Here is a 21895-nt window from a genome sequence, read left to right as displayed (position 1 = left end):
AAAACGTTCCATGCGTTCATCAGTCAGGCAATAGGACATAAAAGCCTTGTGGTGGCTGGTGTGGATCTCCGTCTTTGGGGGGAAAAGGCAAGCTCCGGGCAATCCGCTCCCGTTAGACGGCAAGGGGGCAACAAACACGCGCTCAGCTACATCGCTGCTTGAGAAAATACAACGTAACAATCCAAGGTTGCTGCAGCCCGTTTCGGTAAAGCGCAACAATGTTTTCTTAAATGTGTCAGTGAACATGGAACGTCGAACTCTTTCGTATGGGGAAGTGGGCGGCTCTGAAAAGAGCCTTTGGACTGGTTTTTAGTTCTGGTCTCACTGCAGGATTGACGTTGACGTTTAGCCTCCGAAACCGTACAGAGTGCGACCCTGACGTTTCAAAGCGTACACCACATCCATGGCAGTGACAGTCTTCCTCTTGGCATGCTCGGTGTAGGTGACGGCATCGCGAATAACGTTCTCCAAAAACACCTTCAGCACACCGCGCGTCTCCTCGTAAATCAGACCAGAGATACGCTTGACACCACCTCGCCGAGCAAGGCGACGAATTGCGGGCTTGGTGATACCCTGGATATTATCACGAAGAACCTTACGGTGACGCTTGGCGCCACCCTTCCCCAAACCTTTTCCTCCTTTTCCTCTTCCAGACATTTTCCAACACCTTGGTTGTTACAGACTGCAACAGAAGTAATGTTTGGCAGTTTAAGTGCACGCTCATATTCTCTGAAAGACGACCTCATTGAGGCCCCACACTCAAAGAAAAGGCGGTTCGCGTTAGAGCCCGCCTCCTTCAAGCAGGGATCAAGGAGTCAACGATGCTTTTCCAGCATGTCATACTCGTGCGAATTGTTAGCATAGCAACAATTACTATAATGGAATATCTGTTGCTTTCGACACGAACATTTTCAAATCGAAATATGGTGCCTACCTTTGCTTGTCCCCCTAAGAGCACCCTCAAAACAGTTTACCGCGACAGTACACGGTCAAAGTAACATTATAATTCAGAGGTGTCAAAACACATCGCATGAGACGGTCGTCCCTGTCCCCCTCTGATAACAACAACTCCAAGAAATTCCATCTCGGTCGAGCCCCTGTCCACAGGAGGGGAGGCAGCTGACCACAGCCAGCCTTCACTCAAGAGCTCTGACACAGCAGGTCAGAGACACATGCATGAAGAGAGGTCCTGCCCCAGAGCACAGGAGTCAGGAAGCTGAGAGATGGGGAGAGATCCTGTCCCACAGCACCACAGCAGTGAACAGTTTTCTTGAGTAGTGAGTACTGTAATTCAGAAATGCTCTCAAAGTGACAAAGTAGAGAACAGTCTCCAAATTGAAATAAAATATTGCTAAAGGCATCTTGCTACTCTTTCAAGTTCTTGTTCATTCACTTTCCCTATAATTCCTGGACAATCAAAGTATAGTGGAAAACACGCCCGGTACCAGGAGAAAATACAGAGGGGTGCAATTTCAATCCACTGGGGGGCACAAAAGTCATAAATACTATGTAGACACGGGGATATAAGGAGAACACTGGGGGTGCACTGAGGTCCTTCTGGGGGAGCAAAGCACCCCGACTCACCCACCCCATGCATTGATAGGAACGTGATCTACAGCACTCCGCCGCTAAATAAACTACTACACACGGTCATGTCCTACTGTGAAAACATAAGTAAAACAATGCAATGGTGACTCCCTCTTGTGAGTTACGTCACCGGTCTGCAGGTAGATACATACATGCTTTATCCAGCCATGTATTCCGTCATCTCTTCTGATTCGCTTAAGTAATAATACGTTGTTATGTCACGTCATAACACCAATAGCCTAAAGACACCATCACAGAGATGATACCTTTTAGCACGGACACCGTAGCGAACAAACGGAAGCTACCCTCACCTTAATGGAACTACAAGCTGCAAACAAACCATAGGAAGAAGGGACCCGGAAAATGGCAAGGGCCCAAGAGGATAGTCATCCTGCCTTAAGCTTACTCTGATCTGCATATATAGAAGAACAAGAATTATTTCTTTCTGATATTTGATATAAGATTTTGCCTCGCATTAAACGGCTTTTTGCAAATGTTTTTTGTGTTCCCTGACAATAATTCCACTCTTTCTAAGTTAAACCTTTATTTCGAACTGTCATTCAACTCACTGTTCTTTTCTCCAGCGGCTAGTGGTGGGGACCCTCCCCCTGTGCTCCTCTCCACCATTTTAGTTCACACGTTAGCTAATTAGCAAAAGCTCGAACAAGAATATTGATCTTGAATATTCCAGCAGTTACACATTTAAATTGGTGTTGCTTTGGAAGCTATGGAGGATAAAAAAAAAATAGATGGCAAGATTGCAGATTGAAATTCTTGGTGAAATCCAACCTTTACACCCTTTAATAAGACACCTAAAGGTACTTTCACCTGTAAATATCAAGATGCATACTTTCTCAATATAATAAGTAAATGTCAAGGAAGCGGCCATGGATAGGGATGTCAACCAAACAAATGACTCATGTATAACGGAATGGGACTATTAAATAATAACCTGGAATATATCTTACTTATGAAACTTGCTTGCCGAGCTTCTGTCTCTCCTCAAAATTGTCCTCCGCATTATATCTGTATCAGATGTAAGGTATGTAATGTATATCAGAGTATAAAAAGTATGGGCTAGGTAATGTTAGGCACGCTGTCCAGTAAGGAATGATTTCCAATTTCCAACCAAAATACATATGATAGAAAAATTCCATTGCTGATTAAATTAGTGCGGATTTCCCCCCGCCTGCGTGCGGCTGCAATGTCTGGCTAAAATATGACTGGAGCCACACATTTCAGAGAGAACAGTGCTTGCCGAGCTTCTGTCTCTCCTCAAAACAATCAGCTGTCCTCTACATTATATCTGTGCGGATGTAAACAGACACCAAATACCACTTTCTTTTCTTCAGTTCCATTAACAACATATCTTTTATTTACACTTCTTGGCAGATATGAAGACATCCACATCACTTCCAGAGGCCACTGACAAGAGCTATAGTTGAGAAAAAGACCTCCATTAAATCCAAATTAATTTCATACTCTATGCCATATTTTTTGTTTCATATCTGGAGTCATATTCTTAGCCAGTGTTATTGCCAACTGCAAAGAGTGACATTTATATCAGAACATCAGCAACTCCCGGCAAGGGAGTTTTTTTTTTCCTCTGTATGCGATTTTCCTGCTAACACCAAATATAAATGCACGTACCATGGCCAGGGCCTGGGGTTTTGCGAACTGAAAATGAACTTGACTCATGTCTCAATGTTTTTACCATTCCTCCTTTTGATATACCAAAATATGAAACTCCAATTTCCTATTTGGAAACATAAAGAAACTACCAAACTTGATTAAACTTTAATGAGAATACTTCCCAATTTACTTTTTATTACTTGTGTGGGCTTTACTGTGATTTCATAATGAATGTGTACATTTTGAGATTACATTTTCATCCATGTCTTCTCTTTAACTGTTTAGTTACATCTTTCTTTGACTACAAGTTCTCCACTGTAGCTAGCAGTAGCACAAACATTGCACTACTACCGAATTAAACCAAAAACCCTGCAACACTCATTAACCAATTATGTGATTGTGTTCATTGTAATAGTATGCAAGTTTGTGAATCTACTTAATATTACTTAGAAGCTGTAACACCACAGCTCGTAATGTTAGTTTTCGTTTTTTAAAGATAGGTATGTATATGTGTGATATTGGCAACAAAATGCATTCCATTAATAAGTATTATGAAAATTGATATTAACAATATGCTATACTATGATTAGTTAGTTTGATGTCCAGCTCCATAAGAATTCCTGGGATGCAACAGACTCCACAACTACATACAGACGTGGACAAATTTGTTGGTACCCTTCCACAAAAAAAAAAAAAAAAAAAAAGAACCCACAATTTTCTCTGAAATAATTTGAAACTGACAAAAGTAATTGTCAAAGCATTGTTTATTCCATATTTAATAAAAATCAGACTTTGCTTTTGATTTTTCATTCAACAGAATATTTTAAATAAAACAAATGAAAATGGCACGGACATAAATGATGGGACCCTTAACCTAATATTTTGCTGCACAACCTTCAGAGGCAATCACTGCAAACAAGCGATTTCTGTAGCTCTCAATGAGACTTCTGCACCTGTCAACAGGTATTTTGGCCCACTCTTCCTTAGCAAACTGCTCCAGCTGTCTCAGGTTTGAAGGGTGCCTTCTCCAGACTGCATATTTCAGCTCTTTCCATAGATGTTCAATAGGATTCAGATCAGGGCTCACAGAAGGCCACTTCAGAATAGTCCAATGTTTTGTTCTAAGCCATTCTTGTGCGCTTTTAGCTGTGCGTTTTGGGTCATTAGAGGACCCATGACCTGCGACTGAGACAGAGCCCTCTGACACTGGGCAGTATGTTTTGCTCCAGAATGCCTTGATAGTCTTGAGATTTCATTGTGCCCTGCACAGACTCAAGGCACCCTGTGCCAGACGCAGCCAAGCAACCCAAAAACATAACCGAGCCTCCTCCGTTTTCACAATAGGTATGGTGTTCTTTTCTTTGAAAGCTTCATTTTTTCGTCTGTGAACATAGAGCTGCTATGACTTACCAAAAAGCTCCAGTTTTGTCTCATCTGTCCAAAGGACATTCTCCCAGAAGCATTGTGGCTTGTCAATATGCATTTTAGCAAACTCCAGTCTGGCTTTATGTTTTTCTTTCAGCAGTGGAGTCCTCCTGGGTCTTCTTCCATTGAGCCTACTGTTGCTCAAAAAACGACGGATGGTGCGATCAGACACTGATGTACCTTGACCTTGGAGTTCAGCTTGTACCCCTTTGGAAGTTTTCCTTGGATCTTTGTCTGCCATTCGCACTATCCTTCCTTTCAATCTGGGGTCAATTTTCCTCTTGCGACCACATCCAGGGAGGTTGGCTACAATCCCATGGACCTTAAACTTCTTAATATTTGCAACTGTAGTCACAGGAACATCAAGCTGCTTGGAGATGGCCTTATAGCCTTTACCTTTAATGCTTGTCTATTATTTTTTTTTCTGATCTCCTCAGACAACTCTCTCCTTTGCTTTCTCTGGTCCATGTTCAGTGTGGTGCACACGATGATACCAAACAGCAGAGTGACTGCTTCTCTCCATTTAAATAGTCTGAATGACTGATTACAAGATTGAAGACATGTGTGATACTAATTAAAGAAAATAGTTAGTTTGAAGTATCACTATAATCCAATTATTTATAATCTTTTCTAGGGGTACCAACAAATCTGTCCAGGCCATTTTAGAATATCTTTGTAGAATAAGCAATAATTTGTCTCTTTTCACACTTTCTTTGCTTTACTCTATGAGATACCAAAGGCATGCAGGTATACATGAGACAATTGCTTTTAATTTCATCACTTTTCAGGAGGAATGAAACATTGTTTCAATGAGCTGTAAGGGTACCAACAAATTTGTCCACGTCTGTATGTTTTCACTCAGAATTAATTTTCATGTTATAGTTGCTTTCGTTCAGGAGAGAATGGGCCAACGTATTTGTCCTGCCCTCTACCTCTAGCGCCTTCCCAGAGTCGACAGTTAGGTAGACTCCTCTCCAACAGATCACGCAGACAAGAGGTTTCGTTTACTCCTTTATCAAAATACGTTGAAGTAGGGTAAAACGACAACGCCTTCAAAGGCCAACTGCATGGCAAGGAACGTAAACAGTCACTCCCTGTACATAGCTTGTGTAACATGCCGTTGATCTAAACTGCCTATTATTGATGACATCATTTATCAACGATACAATTTATTACCGTTCGCCAGTAGATGGCGCAAAAGGTTTATGAAACACAGAATTCCATTTATAAAACAATGTTACAGAACAGTATTACCATTTGGTTAGGTCAGAAATTGCATAAACATCAGGTTTGCATGATACATCTTGCCAGTTTTTAAATTCAAGACAGCTTTGTGAGTTTTACACAAACCGTGGATATAAAAAGTCTATGCACCCTTATGAAATTGCTAATTTTTGAAATGTAAAGACAGAAAAAAAAATGTCAGACTCTGTAATGGCTTATTTAGGAATGAGCAATGGAGCTAGTTCAGGCAGGGCGGAATCGCTGCAGGTGTGTCCAGCAAGAACACAGACAACAATATCCAGAACTGCTTTTAATCAGGTGGGGTGTGTGTAGTTCTGCAAATACAAATACAAATATAAACATAAATCTCTTATTGCAGTTACATATATAAATGATTCATATTATACATTAAAGTACCAAAGTATATAAGTAGTTCCATTTGCATATTTAACAGATAACTGTACAATAGAAAATAATACTACTTATTTAACGAGTAACTAAATTATTAACTTGGCATGTACAAGCGAAATTTGGGTTATTCTACATCAACTGGAGCTACATATTATAGCCAGAGGTAGCAGAGACAGTTAAATACAATTCACTAGTAATTGGCTACATGAAACATACATGATCAACTACGAATGAATACTCAGCATTCTTAACAGGTGGTCTGTGAGCCGGGCAGTGCAACAGCCCACTAAGTTATATTAAACTGAGTGATAAGCTTTACGATCGGAACGAAGGATTTACATATACTAGGCATCTAACGCTCAGCACGAACTATACAGACATATTAATACTACATTACTTCACATAACAGGGAAACATTGTCCATAACTGGTCCTAAAACATAAACGTTGCAGTACTTACATTTAGGACGCACTCACACAAACCGTAGCAGGTAAAGAAATACGACCGTAAGAAAAGAAATACGCGATCGCTATACGCGATGTTACTGCTAAAGTTTACGCAGTCTCTCTGGCGCTCCCTCATTCGGGATTACGCATGTTCACGCGACAGCTGCATAGGTTGCAAGGACCGCCCACCGGTAGAACGACCGAAACGCAACTGTATTCTACAGGGGCTTCGCAACAGACTCTGTCCGTCTTTACTGTAACCTTCCAAATAGGGGTGTGCAATATGACGATATTACATCGTGAACGATTAAAATGTCTCTACGATCTGTCTTTACAGAGAGATCGTTAGAACGTGCACAGTTGCACGATACTATCAGTTGCAGTTCTATGGCTCATACACGCATCCAAAGTTGTTTTGTCAGCCAAATCCGTTTCGACACACCAATAAATCGTGATTAACCCCGCCCATTTGCCTCCTGCCATCGACTTTTCAAGCATTCGCGTCACTCGTAAATTTCACGTCGTGTTCGGTTAAAACACACCTTAATAACGAAGGCATCTGAGAAAGGCACTCCGTATGACAGGACAAGTAAGCGATGGAAAGAGGTAACTGATGCAGCGACATTTTACCTGACCAAGGATATGATTCCCATAAAAACCGTGGAAGATGAGGGCTTCAAAAGACTGCTAAAAATAGTTGATCCGGCGTACGAGATACCCAGCTGCAAACAGTTGTCCAAAACAGCCATTCCACGGCTGTACACCGAATGCCGCTACAAGATTCAACACAAAATTCAAAACGTCCAGTTTTTGCTACAACAGCAATTTTATGGTGGGGAAATTAGTTTGGTTGTACTGTTCAGTAACTTGCAAAATAGCCTTAAAAACCAACATGAAAAAGAATCGTGATAAGGTCGTGGATCGTGATCCTGCCTGAAAATAATAATAATAATAATAATAACAAACTTCCAACAAACAAAATGAAGATGTAGAAAGAAGAGTTAAGTATTGGGAAAAAAATTATATAAATATATAAATATATGTCACTACCTCCTCACTCCCACACCTGGCCCACACCTCTTAGTAGGGGTTGATGAACCCGAATGCCTGCCAGGTGTGTCCACTGGGCATGCTGTGAAGTGGGGAAGGGCTGGAGCCACTAGTGGGGGAAGCACTGGCCCTACATCACCTCTCCTGTCGTTGTGTCACAATACCAAATAACTAAACTCGCATGTCGCAACATGATGCAAATCACGCACAACATGACTACGAGGTAACTGGGATTTCACTCGCTCCAGGAAATATACGACACCGTGGTTCTTCAACATCACCGTCATCAAATCCACTGTTGAAGTCTTCAGATACACGACAATGTGCTGAATAAGCATGCATTCATATCACACACAAAGTGTGGAAACCTAACTATAAATATGCACGACGAATCATAAAACACGTAAATAAACATACATCGCTGGCTGCACACAACCATGAGGGAATGAGTCCAATGAGAATAAATGTAAATACAACTAAAAACATGCCACACCGAACAGTAGACGAACCGATTAGCATAGTGAATTGCATGTATTTACGACAGTAAATATTGTTGTATGTACCCTGCATAGTACAGTAAATTCTTGCCTGGCATCTACCTGGATGTTTTGCACTTTTTTCTTTTCAGAAACTTTGTCTCTTTTTCCTCAATATTTCCTGCCATCGTAGGCAGAGTGCCCCTGACGTTCATCTTGAATTTGTCAGAAGTTTCTCAACTTGGAGACAAATGATAACGTCGCATGATGAATAAAATCCCTTTCTGAGCCACACTGTTTAACTGTTGATTAGATCAGTTTCATGCTGCGCATACAGAACAGTTATCATCGAAGTTGAGAAACTTCTGACAAATTCAAGATGAACGTCAGGGGCACTCTGCCTACGATGGCAGGAAATATGGAGTAGAGACACGTCTACATGCTAGGTAGAAATATTACGGTATTTGGGGAATGTAGGCGAGGGGGCCGTAGCGCTTCAAGCACAAGCCCAGGACACAATTACACGTCACCTTAATCCACATGAAAACATGGAATACGACAACAGAGATCTGCGCTTCTGAGACACACTGAAGTGGCTCTTAAAAGAGCCGTTGGATATCCGGTTTAGACCGTGTACTGGCGCACTTCAAGCGCGCTCCCCTCGGATGCGGCGGGCCAGCTGAATGTCCTTGGGCATGATGGTCACTCTCTTGGCGTGGATGGCGCAGAGGTTGGTGTCCTCAAACAGGCCAACCAGATAGGCCTCGCTGGCCTCCTGCAGAGCCATGACGGCAGAGCTCTGGAAACGCAGATCGGTCTTGAAGTCCTGGGCAATTTCTCTCACCAGCCGCTGGAAAGGCAGTTTGCGAATCAGAAGCTCGGTGGACTTCTGGTAACGGCGGATTTCTCGCAGAGCCACTGTGCCAGGCCTGTAGCGGTGAGGTTTCTTCACACCGCCTGTAGCAGGCGCGCTCTTACGCGCAGCCTTAGTGGCCAGCTGCTTCCTAGGGGCCTTGCCACCAGTAGATTTGCGGGCAGTCTGCTTGGTTCTAGCCATCTCGACAGCACACTCGTCTGTTGACAGAAAAGTAGCAGTAATACGCTCAGCACATCCTTATATCGCGTAACAGTCAAAGGCTGATTGGATGAGCTCATACGGAGCTCTCATTGGTCTGCACCTCACCTCGTTGTCTGTGGCCATTGGGTCATCGTCTCTGCCGCCTAAAATTCAAACATCTTTCTCTCTGCTCCCGCCTTCTTTCCCAACCTTCTCGCAAGCCTTCCTCAAATACAACGCCCTTTAAAATATCCCAATCAGGGACAGGAACCTGCAACATTTTATTTCAGGTTTTGGGTTTCCCAACCAGCGAGTCATTGTAGTTGCTTGATCATAATGCCGCTACACCGCCGCCTAATGATGGACAAGCAAAAGATCTTTCTCTCTACTCCCGCCTTCTTTCCCAACCTTCTCGCAATCCTTCCTCAAATACAACGCCCTTTAAAATAAAAACCCATTTTACTGCTCTCCTCCCTGTAACGTTCTTTCACCAGTACCAAATGCGCTTTCACAAGCTAACGAATCATTGCAGTTACTTGATCACAATGACGCTACACTTCCGCCTAATCATGGGCAAGAGAGGTCACTAAACAAGATCAACAACTCGGATGATGACTTAATGAAGCCTTCATCCACCTCATTTATTTTGCAGCTGTTGGGGAGTCGTTGAAAAGTGCGCGATGCCGCTGAAATATATTGTTGATAAATATGTGGCAACTGGTTTAACGTTGACCGCAGGTACACTCAAGTCAATTGTTTTGCGCATTTTAAAGACACCAGTGGGTGGCTCTTAAAAGAGCCTTTGTGCCTGGGGCCAGAGGAGGTCACTGCGACAATTACTTGGCCTTGACAGCTTTCTCGGTCTTCTTGGGAAGCAGCACAGCCTGGATGTTAGGCAAAACGCCGCCCTGAGCGATAGTGACACCGCCCAGGAGCTTGTTCAGCTCTTCGTCATTACGCACCGCAAGCTGCAGGTGACGGGGAATGATACGGGTCTTCTTGTTGTCCCGAGCAGCATTGCCAGCCAGCTCAAGGATCTCAGCCGTAAGGTACTCGAGCACGGCGGCCAAGTAGACCGGGGCACCTGCGCCGACGCGCTCGGCATAATTTCCTTTACGCAGCAATCTGTGAACGCGACCGACCGGGAACTGGAGTCCAGCCCTGGACGAACGAGTCTTGGCTTTAGCCCTGGCTTTGCCACCAGTTTTACCCCTTCCGCTCATGTTTGGACTTGCTACGTTCTCTCGACAACTGTCAAATAACGCATCTACCCCTCGCGAGCCTGGCTTATAGCCACATGCAACGCATTCATTGGATAAGGCTTCGATGGCATTCCATCCAATCACATCGGAACAGGCCTTTTGCGCGGGCGCTCAACTTTTACAATATTACCGGTGGAGAATTCAACATGTCACTGAAATGGATCGATACAACAGCCTCCACACTGAGCCATTCATCACTTGTAAACGTGTAGTCGACATGTATACAGATACAATTATTGAATATGCGTTATTTACTTTTTAAGTAGTGTGTGTTGCTCCTCTGCACTGTTTCTTTCCCCGTGTCTGCATTACTTGTGGTGTACAGTGATAAACCTGTTTCTCACTAGTGGGATCCGTACTGTTACTAAATGACATGCAGGGGCAATCCAGCATTGATTCACTAATTGCTGTTACTAAGGTGCTAAGTAGAGCGTGAGCGCAGTGGCAAGTTAGCACGAAGGGAGAGGCGCACGAAGATCTGAACAAGAGCTCTTTAAGGGAGCTGCACGCGTACTCACAGAAATAGAGCTGGCTATACATCACACTCGCAACTGCAGGCATACAAGCAAGAGAGCTAAGCAGAACGTGTTTGCGCTTTCAGGAAGCTTTTGGGTGGCCCTTAAAAGAGCCTTTGCTGTGCGAGAAATGAACTTTCAAGTGTTCACTTCTTCTTGGGAGCCGCCTTCTTGGCTTTGGTGGTCTTGGGTTTGGCCACCCTGGGCTTGGCTGCCTTGGCTTTCTTGGGACTCTTGGTCGCCTTCTTGGCTGCTACTGGCTTCTTAGCTTTCTTGGGGCTCTTGGTCGCCTTCTTGGGTGCAGCGGGCTTTTTCGCCTTCTTCGGTGACTTCTTGGCGGCGGCGGCGGGCTTCTTCACCGCTGCCTTCTTAGGCTTCTTGGCGGCAGCGGGTTTTTTGGCGGCCGGCTTTTTCGCCTTAGGAGCCGCTTTCTTAGCGGGTTTCTTTTTCGCAGCCTCGGCTTGCTTTTTGTTGAGCTTGAAAGAACCAGAAGCGCCGGTTCCTTTGGTCTGCAACAGGGTCTCCTTCTTCACCAGGCTCTTGAGTGCCAGCTTGACGCGGGAGTTGTTCTTCTCCACATCGTAGCCGCCGGCCGCCAGAGCTTTCTTCAGGGCGGCGAGGGACACTCCGCTCCTCTCCTTGGAAGCGGACACGGCCTTGACGATCAGTTCTCCAACGCTGGGGCCCGATTTCTTGGGCTTGCTTGCTGCTTTCTTTCTGGGGGCCTTGGCCGGCGCGGGGGCGGCGGGAGCTGGTGCGACTTCAGCCATTTCTTCTTCACTCGGTTCTCTTGTCTAATACACGCGCAGTCTGTAGCACAGTCTGATTCAGAGCTGTTCGCCAAGCAGGGGGTTTATCTTAAACGTCACATGAGAACCGTGTAGACTCAACTCATCGGCAACAATTCGGTGCTGCCGTCACCTCTGTCCGCTTGTGTTTTCTCTTCGTGCAAAAGAGTAAAAAAATCAACCCTGACACTGTTGTACAGGTGAAAATAGCACGGAATACTGACGGAAAGCCTTTCCGCTCGCATCACACCACTCCGTGTTACGGAGTTCCGCTATATTTTTGTGCGACATGCCCAAAACCTAGCCACTTTGCGGGGAGACAGAACCCCTCGTACTGCTTTTCGTGCAGATTTTCACACTTAAAGCGGATAAAACATTTGCTGCACTCTGACATTTCGTGTTATCCATTCGCTCAAGACCCATGTGCAGCTCGAAGAGACGATGCCAGTCGTTTCTTAACCCAACGTCAGTTTTAAATCGGACTCCTTTTGTGCCAGTTAAAGCACACATCAAACAGCGTTTCCTCTTCGCTGCCCGTGGGTGAGATTTTGATCACTACCGTCGCCTGCCTGCCTGTCGTCATGACCGCGTATGTTATCGGGGGTTCTCAAACATGCATACAACACAAACTTTTTTTATGATTGCCTTTTCAACATTGCCCGTGGTCGAAACCAGAAGTCGCGCAGGAAGCAGCTTGCCATTACACTATTGTCATCCAGCAGAGGCTCATATACACAGTTTTGTTTATACAGCTGGCTATTTACTGAGGTAGCTGTGGGTTAAGTACCTTACCCAAGGAGTGCACCGGTGGGATTCGATTCAGCGACCTTTTGGTTCCTTACCACAACACCACACTGCCGCTATTGTTCTAGTTCCGGATATCCGTCCCCCTATCCGTGGACTTGTGCGATCTTAATATTCTGTATACTTCCCTTGTCATTTGGGTCAAAAATGATCCACCTTCGCCACACCCGCATGATAAAGCCTCTTAACTGAAATTTAAGACCCAAATCTATTTTGCGTGAAGAACATCATGTCACTCATCAACAGCTTGAACTGTTTTCGTACTTCACAGTGCGGAGAGACTGCAATGGTTATCTGTACGCTACTTGGTTTTACTACAAATCACACAATAATTGATTTTTGTTTGTTTGTTTTTGCTACAATCGATGTTCGTTCTTTATTTCTTATATAGTTACTGCAAAGGTATAAAAATGGATTGCACTTTTCTTTCAGCAAGAGATAGCACATGACGACCATGAAAGTTTCTGTGAATTTTATTGAAAGGAAATACAGCAATAACATTCTTGAACTTTTCGGCAAACATAATGACTTCATTTAACTCTTATTTTGGGAAGCGTAAGCACCAAGAACATGGCTGTGTATTTCTCTGTTTAGCAGATGTATGTATGCAAGTCTGCAAGCATGGGCTTTACAGATGTATTTCTCACATTTGTAACACATTGTGCTTGTTTTACGGTTCATCTACGGGTGTGCTGAATTGGCAAACCTGCCCCGGCTGTGGCCTCAGGTGGATGACATCTGCAGCACCTTTATAACACTATGACACCACTCCTGACTCCATTCCATGTGAGAAAACAATTCTCTCCTGCAAGAAATGTTTGGTGGTGGTGGGGGGGTGCTGTTGTTGTTCAATCGTAAGCACACACTTTCTCACTCTCTGTGTGCTAGAAATGTCAAGTTTATTTTCTCTGAAATGGTGTATATATCGTAGTCAGCGGTGGGGTAGGGCAAGGGGCACCGCTACAAATCGACGAAAGTTGTTGTTCCAGCCGAAGCACACGCATTGTCTCTTTCTCACTCTGTATATGCGTGTGTTGTGTCAGTGAGAGAGAATGAGAGTAAAATACTGGAACTCCATCTGAAGCCATGCACATACGTGTGCTCACATGTGCTTTTATATCTGTGCATATGTAGATTTTTGTATGTGAGAGGCAAAGAGACGAGGAGAGACAAAGGAATCGAGAAAATTGCCTCAGGTCCTTTACTCCGCTTTACGCTTGATATAAATCTTTTATCAATATTACCGGGTCATTTTTGACCTCTCAGAGCACATAATGGTTAAGGCAAAGTGGATTGGAATATCCCATCCCTTGCAGGCTACCGGTCGGAATGTACATACTCATAGGGAAATTGTCCACAGGGCTTAAAGCAACAAATTTATCTGAGCCTGAAATGTTAAGAAAATGGTAACAAAATGGGATGCACATACATTTACGCACGTTACCACAACATCTTTAATTCAAAATTGTAAAAAAAGAAAATATATAATAATACAATTCAATTCATTTTTTATTTGTATAGCGTTTTTTACAACACAAGTTGTCACAAAGCAGCTTTACATTGTTCCCAGGCCTGAGACCCACTGAGAGCAAGCCTAATGCAACAGTGGCAATGAAAAACTCCTAATTTACAGGAAGAAGGCTTGAGCAGAACCCGGCACAGAGGGGGAGCTGGCACTGGGCAGATAGAATTACATAGAATACTTGAAATTTTACAATATACTTTAAGACATTTGAGTTTTGATAGACAGTAGTAAATAGCAGAGTAATTTTAAAATGTATGCTAGAGAATGTCCGGTTCTTGGCACGCAGTTGGCTTGATAGGCAAGGCAGCGAAGTAGCAGGACTGGAGATCGGGGTGTGATGCTTAGACTACAGCTCCAGGCAGGATCCCGGAGCAGGGACAGGAAACAAATAGAGAACAATGATTGGTGGATGGTAAGAATGACATGAATGTACAGCAGAGAGGCAGGAGAGGAGGGGCAGGGAAAAAAGGTGCCAGTATGCATCAAGGAAAAAACCCCGGCAGACTAACATTATGGCAGCATAACTAGGGGACGGGAGGCAAGGAAGCAGCATAGTCATGAGGGCGGCCCTAAGGCAGTCAACACCAGTTCATGGCACAGAGTCCGTGTCATGACAGCAATGACCACTTAGTCCACCAGAGACTCTATGATCCACGCCAGCACCAGGCCATGTCCCTCAGCTAAAGGATATGTTTTGAGCCTAGACTTAAAGGTGGAGAGAGTCTGCTCCCCGAACCTCGGTAGGTAAGCTGTTCCACAGGAGAGGGGCTCGATAGGAAAAGGCTCTACCGCCTGTAGCAGTTTTGCCCACTCTTGGAATGATGAGAAGCCTGGCATTTTGGGAAAGAAGGGCTCTTTGTGGAAGGTATGGATGATGAAGGTCCTTAAAATAATATCCTGGAGTCCATGCTGAATCTCCTCAGCTGTCGGAGGAACAAGAGTCACTGCTTTGCTTCCAATACGACCACACCTATGTGGTGTGACCAGCTCAGATCCTCGCTGATATTTATCCCTAGGAATCTGAAGCAGCCGATCTTCATCTTCCCACTGCTGTTCCCTCAACGTGGATGGGGGCGTGCCCCTCTCCCTGCAGCCTCCTGTCATCCATGATCAGCTCCTTGGTCTTGCTGATGTTGAGCAGGAGGTTGTTGTCCTGATACTATGATGTCAGGGCTCTCACCTCTGCTCTATTGGCAGACTCGTCTCCGTCTATGATGCAGCCGATGATTGGTGGTGTCGTCAGCAAACTTTATCACAGTGTTGGAGCTGTAATACGTGCTTATGGCGAGTATGAGCACATTTTCAGAAAAAAAGCGACACAGCTGCAGTGGCAAAAGAGAGACAATTGGCGCGGGATAGAATTGCTGCCCGAGTCAATGCATAAGTTTGAATGCAGTACTCTATTCATTTAACATTTAACCACACCTCCTTTTAATATTACAGGTGAAAAAGTGGTGGAATGTTATTGAATAAAATTCTGTTGTCATTTAGGTGCAATCCCATATGCACAAAGCGCACTTGGCAACAGCTGAAACATAAATGATGAAATAATAGGCTCATGAATGTACCTCACTTTGTTTAATATGTCAAATATGATTAAAGCCAAAGTAAGTATAATTCAGTGGCTATATCAACTTGTAGTAGCTTTAACCCCCGACAGAATGCTGTTTTAAAACACATAAATGTCCTCTCGCCTAATATCCTACAAGTAGATTAACATTTGAGTTCTATTCAGCTAACAGAAAGAAGGCAGAGGGCCGCAAAATGGGTGGAGGGCCACCACCAAGGCAAAAGAGCTGGCCCTGAGACATAATACTGGGCGACCAGTTGCTGAAGGCATCCCTGAAGGGAGCTCATCTGAGCCAATCATCCCCCAGGACACAACTGCTACATAAGATGTGTGTATACTGTATATATATATATTTATATATATATACAATGTAATGGTCAGGCGTCCGAATACTTTTGTCCATATAGTGTGTATATACAAAATATATATATACACTATATGGACAAAAGTATTTGAAAGCCTGACCATTACATTGTAATGACATTGTATTCAAATACATATACTTTAGTATGGAGTTGGTCCCCCTTTTGCAGCTATAACAGCTTCCACTCTTCTTGGAAGGTTTTCCACAAAATTTTGGAGTGTTTCTGTAGGAATTTGTGCCCATTCATTCTGTAGAGCATTTATGAAGTCAGGCACTGATGTTGGACGAGAAGGCCTGGCTTGCAATCTCTGCTCAAGTTCATCCCAAAGGTGCTCGATGGGGTTGAGGTCAGGGCTCTGTGTGGGCCAGTCAAGTTCTTCCACACCAAACTCATCAAACCATGTCTTTATAGACCTTGCATGTGCACTGGGGCACAGTCATGCTGGAATAGAAAAGGTCCTTACCCAAACTATTGGCACAAAGTTGGAAGCATAGCATTGTCCAAAATGGCTTGGTACGCTGAAGCATTAAGATTGCCCTTCACTGGAGATAAGGGGCCTAGCCGAAACCCTGAAAAACAGGTGTAGCCAGATATTTCTTTGTAGCCAGATACTTATATGTATAATAATATACTCCATATATAATTATACATATATATATTACATATATACATATATACATATATATATATATTATACATATATATACGTATTCCTTTTTTGGGTTTTTAATTTCTCACAACTGTCACTGATGGTGTCATCTGATCCTCCCCTGCCACAACAGAACTCCTTGAAGTTGTAAGTACTCAATACTCCAAAGATTTTGCCAAATGTAGTAGTTTAATGTATACTGAAACAGAATGCTCTTCATCACAGGATGATGATGAAGACATTGTTGTCTGCTGCCACATTGAGGGATTCAGAAACGCCTACAGAAGTATACATCTTAATATTATGTATGGTAGCTACTGGAGGCGAATTGGGCGACTGGCAGTGAGAGTTTGGCGTCCTCGTGTTGGTGTTTTATACTTGTTTTAAAGGTTTTTACATGTACTTTCTTAAATCAATCGTTTGAATGTTATGATTGAGTGCTCCTATTTTTGCTCATTTAAAATGGATCTTCTCTATCATGCCGCTTTGTGGATTCTGTTCAATTTATTGCTTGCCTGCAACGTCAACGGGGCTGTCTACCGGGGTCGGACTCAGTACACTAGAGATGTGCTGCTGCAATTGAACCTTGCGAGTTTAGCTCGTGTGACAGATATCACGCTACAGCTACTGGACTGTATTCTGAGAGATTCTCATGAAACCTGTGGGGCAACGAGGGATAAGAAGAGGAAGCGGGGTAAACGAGGAGGCGTCAGACTACGCTTGAGGAAACAACGGCTCACCAGGATTCCTCTGCCCTTGGTGATCACGGGGAACGTCCAGTCCCTGAGGAACAAAGTGGACGGACTCCAGGGGTACATCCGTTTGCAGAATGCAGAAGGACTTCAAAGACTGCTGGGTCTTGGCTTTCACTGAGACATGGCTCATTGAGCACGACCAGGACATGGTTTTGGAGCACAGTTTCGTCTGGATCGAAAGGCTGAAGTGACGAGGAAAAAACAAGGTGGTGGGGTATGTTTATATTTTAACAAACGATACTGTAGCTCCGTGACTGTCAGAGAACGCATTTGTACTCCAGATGTCGAACGTTTATCAGTATCGTTACGTCCTTTCTACCTGCCCCATGAGTTTCCACAACTTTTTATGACAATAGTGTACATCCACCAGTTGTGTACATTAGTGTACATTACCAGTATGTCTCCTGTCCCACTAGGCAGAATAAGACATTAGATCTTTGTTATAGGACAGTAAAGGACACTTATAAATCACTCCCTCTACCTCCACTGGGCTCTGCGCAGTCTGTGGATCATAACTGTGTGCATTTACTGCCCATATATAAAACGAATTTAAGGAAAGTGCAGACAAAGGATATAAAGGATATAAGGATATAAAGGTCTGGACTGAAGAATCTGTGCTCTCTCTGCAGGAATGTTATGACTGCACAGACTGGGACATGTTTAAACAATCTTGTGGTGATGATTTGGACAAACCTGCTGATGTAGCATGCTCATATGTTGCCTTTTGTAGGGACATGATCATTCCCTGTAAGCGAGTTAAAATTTACCCTAATAACAAACCATGGGTGACCAAATCCATTAAGTCCAGCATACAGAACAAGAAAGTTGGTTTTAAACAGGGAGTATCCTCTGATCTGCATATAGCTACTAAGGAGCTGAAAATAGAAATCTTAAAAGCAAAACAGAATTATAAATCTGGACTAGAGAACAAGATGGCTGCAAATAACCTTGGCTCAGCCTGGTCTAGCATGAAAACTGTAACAGGCCTTCAGAATCCAAAGAACAGCAGTCAGGTTACCCTGGATGGTTTCAATTCAGATACTGAGTTTGTTAATGCCCTTAATTGTTTTTATAATCATTTTGATACTTTTGATTTTAGTAATGAAATTCAGGAACTGAGTTACAAACTTGAGGATAGTCAGCACTTTGACATAGACTAAAAGGATGTGGAAAAGGCCTTCCTCTCGGTAAGAGTAAATAAAAGTCCTGGACCAAAAGATAACATCTGCGGTCGTTTACTTAAATCTTGCGCAAAAGAACTGAGTCCTGTATTCCACTACATTTTTAATCAGTCTCTACAGGCACAGCACGTACCTAAGGTTTGGAAGGATGCTGTGGTAGTCCCTGTTCCTAAATCTAGTTGCCCCAAAACTCTTAATGATTTTAGACCAGTTGCTCTTACATCAATTTTAATGAAAATCCTCGAAACACTGGTAAGGTCAGAAGTCTTAAGGTAAACTGAGCATGCGCTTGATCCCATGCAGTTTGCGTATAGGCCACGTAGAGGAGTAGAGGATGCCGCAGTCACTTTGCTTAATTTACTTGTTGAACACTTGGAAGGAAATGGGTCTCATGCTAGACTTCTATTTGTTGATTTTTCCTCTGCTTTTAACACAATTCAACCTCAATATTTAACTAGTAGGCTTTTAGAACAATTTGAATTGAGTAACAATCTTGTCGGCTTGATTCTTGACTTTTTAAATAACAGGACACAGAGAGTGAGTGTAAATGGAATTCTGTCTGACCAAGTTTGCTCCTCCACTGGCTCCCCACAAGGATGTGTGCTTTCGCCCCTATTATTTATTCTCTACACAAATATGCGTCCATTTTCATGTAACCAAGTCTATCACATTATTCACCCCCCGTCCTATTGTGCTTCTCTGCGCCAGCCTTCACAAGTTTCGCTTCCGTGCTCCATCCATTTCAATGCATGCTAGCCTACTGATACAGTCCCCGCAAATACTTCCTGTCACCGCCTCACAGAAAGTTGAAACTAGCTGCAGACTGGATAAGAACAGTGACGTGATGTTTTCCGGATGAGTTTTAACCAATGGTAGCCTGTTTATGCGAGGTACTGGTACGAAAGCAGTGACTGTTTTTAATGGAATTGCGTATACGCTAGTAATTCATTGCCTGATCTCAAAATCGCTGCACTCCGGATTTCCGACATGTGTCCATCACTGACCCATTCGCGATCGACCACGTGTAAGGTCAGGTAAAACGGTTTTTGTCTCTCATGTGAAAGAGTGGGTGGCTCTGAAAAGAGCCTTTAGGTTGGATTTGTCATCACGTCCCTTCTACTTGGAGCTAGTATACTTGGTGACGGCCTTGGTACCCTCGGACACGGCGTGCTTAGCCAGCTCTCCGGGCAACAGCAGGCGCACGGCAGTCTGGATCTCCCTGGAGGTGATGGTGGAGCGCTTGTTGTAGTGAGCCAAACGAGACGACTCACCGGCGATGCGCTCAAAGATATCGTTGACAAACGAATTCATGATGCCCATTGCCTTTGAGGAAATGCCGGTGTCGGGATGAACTTGTTTCAACACCTTGTACACGTAGATTGCGTAGCTCTCCTTCCTGGACTTTCTGCGCTTCTTGCCGCCCTTACCGGCCGTCTTAGTGACGGCTTTCTTCGATCCCTTCTTGGGAGCAGACTTGGCTGGTTCAGGCATAATGCTCGTTTCTTCGCAAACACGAATGAATGCTCTCACACCCCATACGTGGCCTATATGTAGAGTGTATGCAAATTTGCCCACGATCTTTGCCCAACCAGTTATCGCAGGATCTCATTGGCAGATTCTTCTGAATCCGATGACATTCAAATTCGATTGGCTGATTTCCTTGGGCGGGAATACCACAAGTTGCACATCTATCGAAACAAAGCACTTCTACCGTGCGACTCCCACTTTCTCTTGTAGTGTTTATTAATCTTTATTTTTTTGCAAGACAATTTACATTACGTAGGTGATGAGTCAAAAAATACTTTCAAGACGCATATGGAAAACCAACAATCAATCAAATCTGCATGGCATACATTGTCGTGTACATTTACGTATGATTTATATATAAACATCTCATACACACACCAAATTATGACAACCGCCACAAATAGTATACAGTAATACTGTATACAGTCCACAGTTTGGTTACGATTCTGGACTTGTCTAAAAACCAAACCAGCTGGTACAAAAATATCAGTGGTCCTTCTTTGGCGAGGTTTCCCACAGCTTCATTTTTACAACATTCTCAACAACTCAAAATAAAGCATGTTCTTTTTCAAAATCGATCGATCAACTTGTACAACAGGACATTTCAACATTGACCCGACGGTAATCACATAAAACGCCCCGTGATAGACGGCGAGAGGGGCAGCACACACACGTTCAGCTGCATCGTTGCTTGAGCGAATATATAATGGAACACTGTATAACCAAGGATGCTGCAGCCCGTTTCGTTAAAACGCAACAAAGTTTTCCTAAATGTGTTACTGAACGTGGAACGTCTAACTCTTTCGACTGGGGAAGTGGGCGGCTCTGAAAAGAGCCTTTGGACTGGTTTTTAGTTCTGGTCTCACTGCAGGATTGACGTTTAACCTCCGAAGCCGTACAGAGTACGACCCTGACGTTTCAAAGCGTACACCACATCCATGGCAGTGACAGTCTTCCTCTTGGCATGCTCGGTGTAGGTGACGGCATCGCGAATAACGTTTTCCAAAAATACCTTCAGCACACCGCGCGTCTCCTCGTAAATCAGACCAGAAATACGCTTGACACCACCTCGCCTAGCAAGGCGACGAATTGCGGGCTTGGTGATACCCTGGATATTATCGCGAAGAACCTTACGGTGACGCTTGGCGCCTCCCTTCCCCAAACCTTTTCCACCTTTTCCTCTTCCGGACATTTTTCAACGATTTCGTTACTACAACCTGCGACAGAAGTAATGCTTGACAGTTGAAGTGGACGCTCATATTCTCTGAAAGACGACCTCATTGAGGCCCCATACTCAAAGAAAAGGCGGTTCGCGTTAGAGCCCGCCTCCTTCAAGTGGGGATCAACGTCAGGGAGTCAACGATGCTTTTTCAGTATGTCATACTTTTTCCTGTGAGCAGATCTCTGTTGATTTTACCAAAATATGCAGAGCCACAAATGAACGGAGCAGATATTTTTCACAGTTCATCTCATAAGTTGAGAAAATCCCCAATAAATGTAATCATTGAAAGCAGTAGTGCTGTCATAGCGCAGCATTTTGTGAACATGATGAAACCTCTCAATACTATGAACTACGAGTGCATGCGAGCACATGAGCATGTATGGTTTGCAGTCCTGGTGAAACTGAAAACAACATTCATAAACGA

General features: G+C 43.8%; 5 protein-coding genes across 5 annotated transcripts; all 5 read right to left on the bottom strand.

Moving 5' to 3' along the window:
- Nucleotides 1–8897: 8897 nt before the first annotated feature.
- Nucleotides 8898–9308, bottom strand: LOC118769239 (histone H3). Its single transcript, XM_036516282.1, has one exon. The coding sequence runs from the start codon at nucleotides 9306–9308 to the stop codon at nucleotides 8898–8900; it is 411 nt and encodes a 136-aa protein (XP_036372175.1).
- An 836-nt stretch (nucleotides 9309–10144) lies between these two features.
- Nucleotides 10145–10531, bottom strand: LOC118769240 (histone H2A). The gene has a single exon (XM_036516283.1). The coding sequence runs from the start codon at nucleotides 10529–10531 to the stop codon at nucleotides 10145–10147; it is 387 nt and encodes a 128-aa protein (XP_036372176.1).
- Nucleotides 10532–11231: 700 nt separating this feature from the next.
- LOC118769237 (histone H1-like) lies at nucleotides 11232–11855 on the bottom strand. The gene has a single exon (XM_036516279.1). It carries the CDS (start codon nucleotides 11853–11855, stop codon nucleotides 11232–11234), a length of 624 nt encoding a protein of 207 aa, XP_036372172.1.
- Nucleotides 11856–19838: 7983 nt separating this feature from the next.
- LOC118769243 (histone H2B) lies at nucleotides 19839–20213 on the bottom strand. Its single transcript, XM_036516286.1, has one exon. The coding sequence runs from the start codon at nucleotides 20211–20213 to the stop codon at nucleotides 19839–19841; it is 375 nt and encodes a 124-aa protein (XP_036372179.1).
- A 916-nt stretch (nucleotides 20214–21129) lies between these two features.
- LOC118769244 (histone H4) lies at nucleotides 21130–21441 on the bottom strand. Its single transcript, XM_036516287.1, has one exon. The coding sequence runs from the start codon at nucleotides 21439–21441 to the stop codon at nucleotides 21130–21132; it is 312 nt and encodes a 103-aa protein (XP_036372180.1).
- Between the last annotated feature and the right edge of the window lie 454 nt (nucleotides 21442–21895).

The sequence above is a fragment of the Megalops cyprinoides genome, chromosome 21 (assembly GCF_013368585.1).
Source record: "Megalops cyprinoides isolate fMegCyp1 chromosome 21, fMegCyp1.pri, whole genome shotgun sequence".
Lineage (NCBI taxonomy): Eukaryota > Metazoa > Chordata > Actinopteri > Elopiformes > Megalopidae > Megalops > Megalops cyprinoides.
This window is presented reverse-complemented; position numbering and strand designations above follow the sequence as displayed.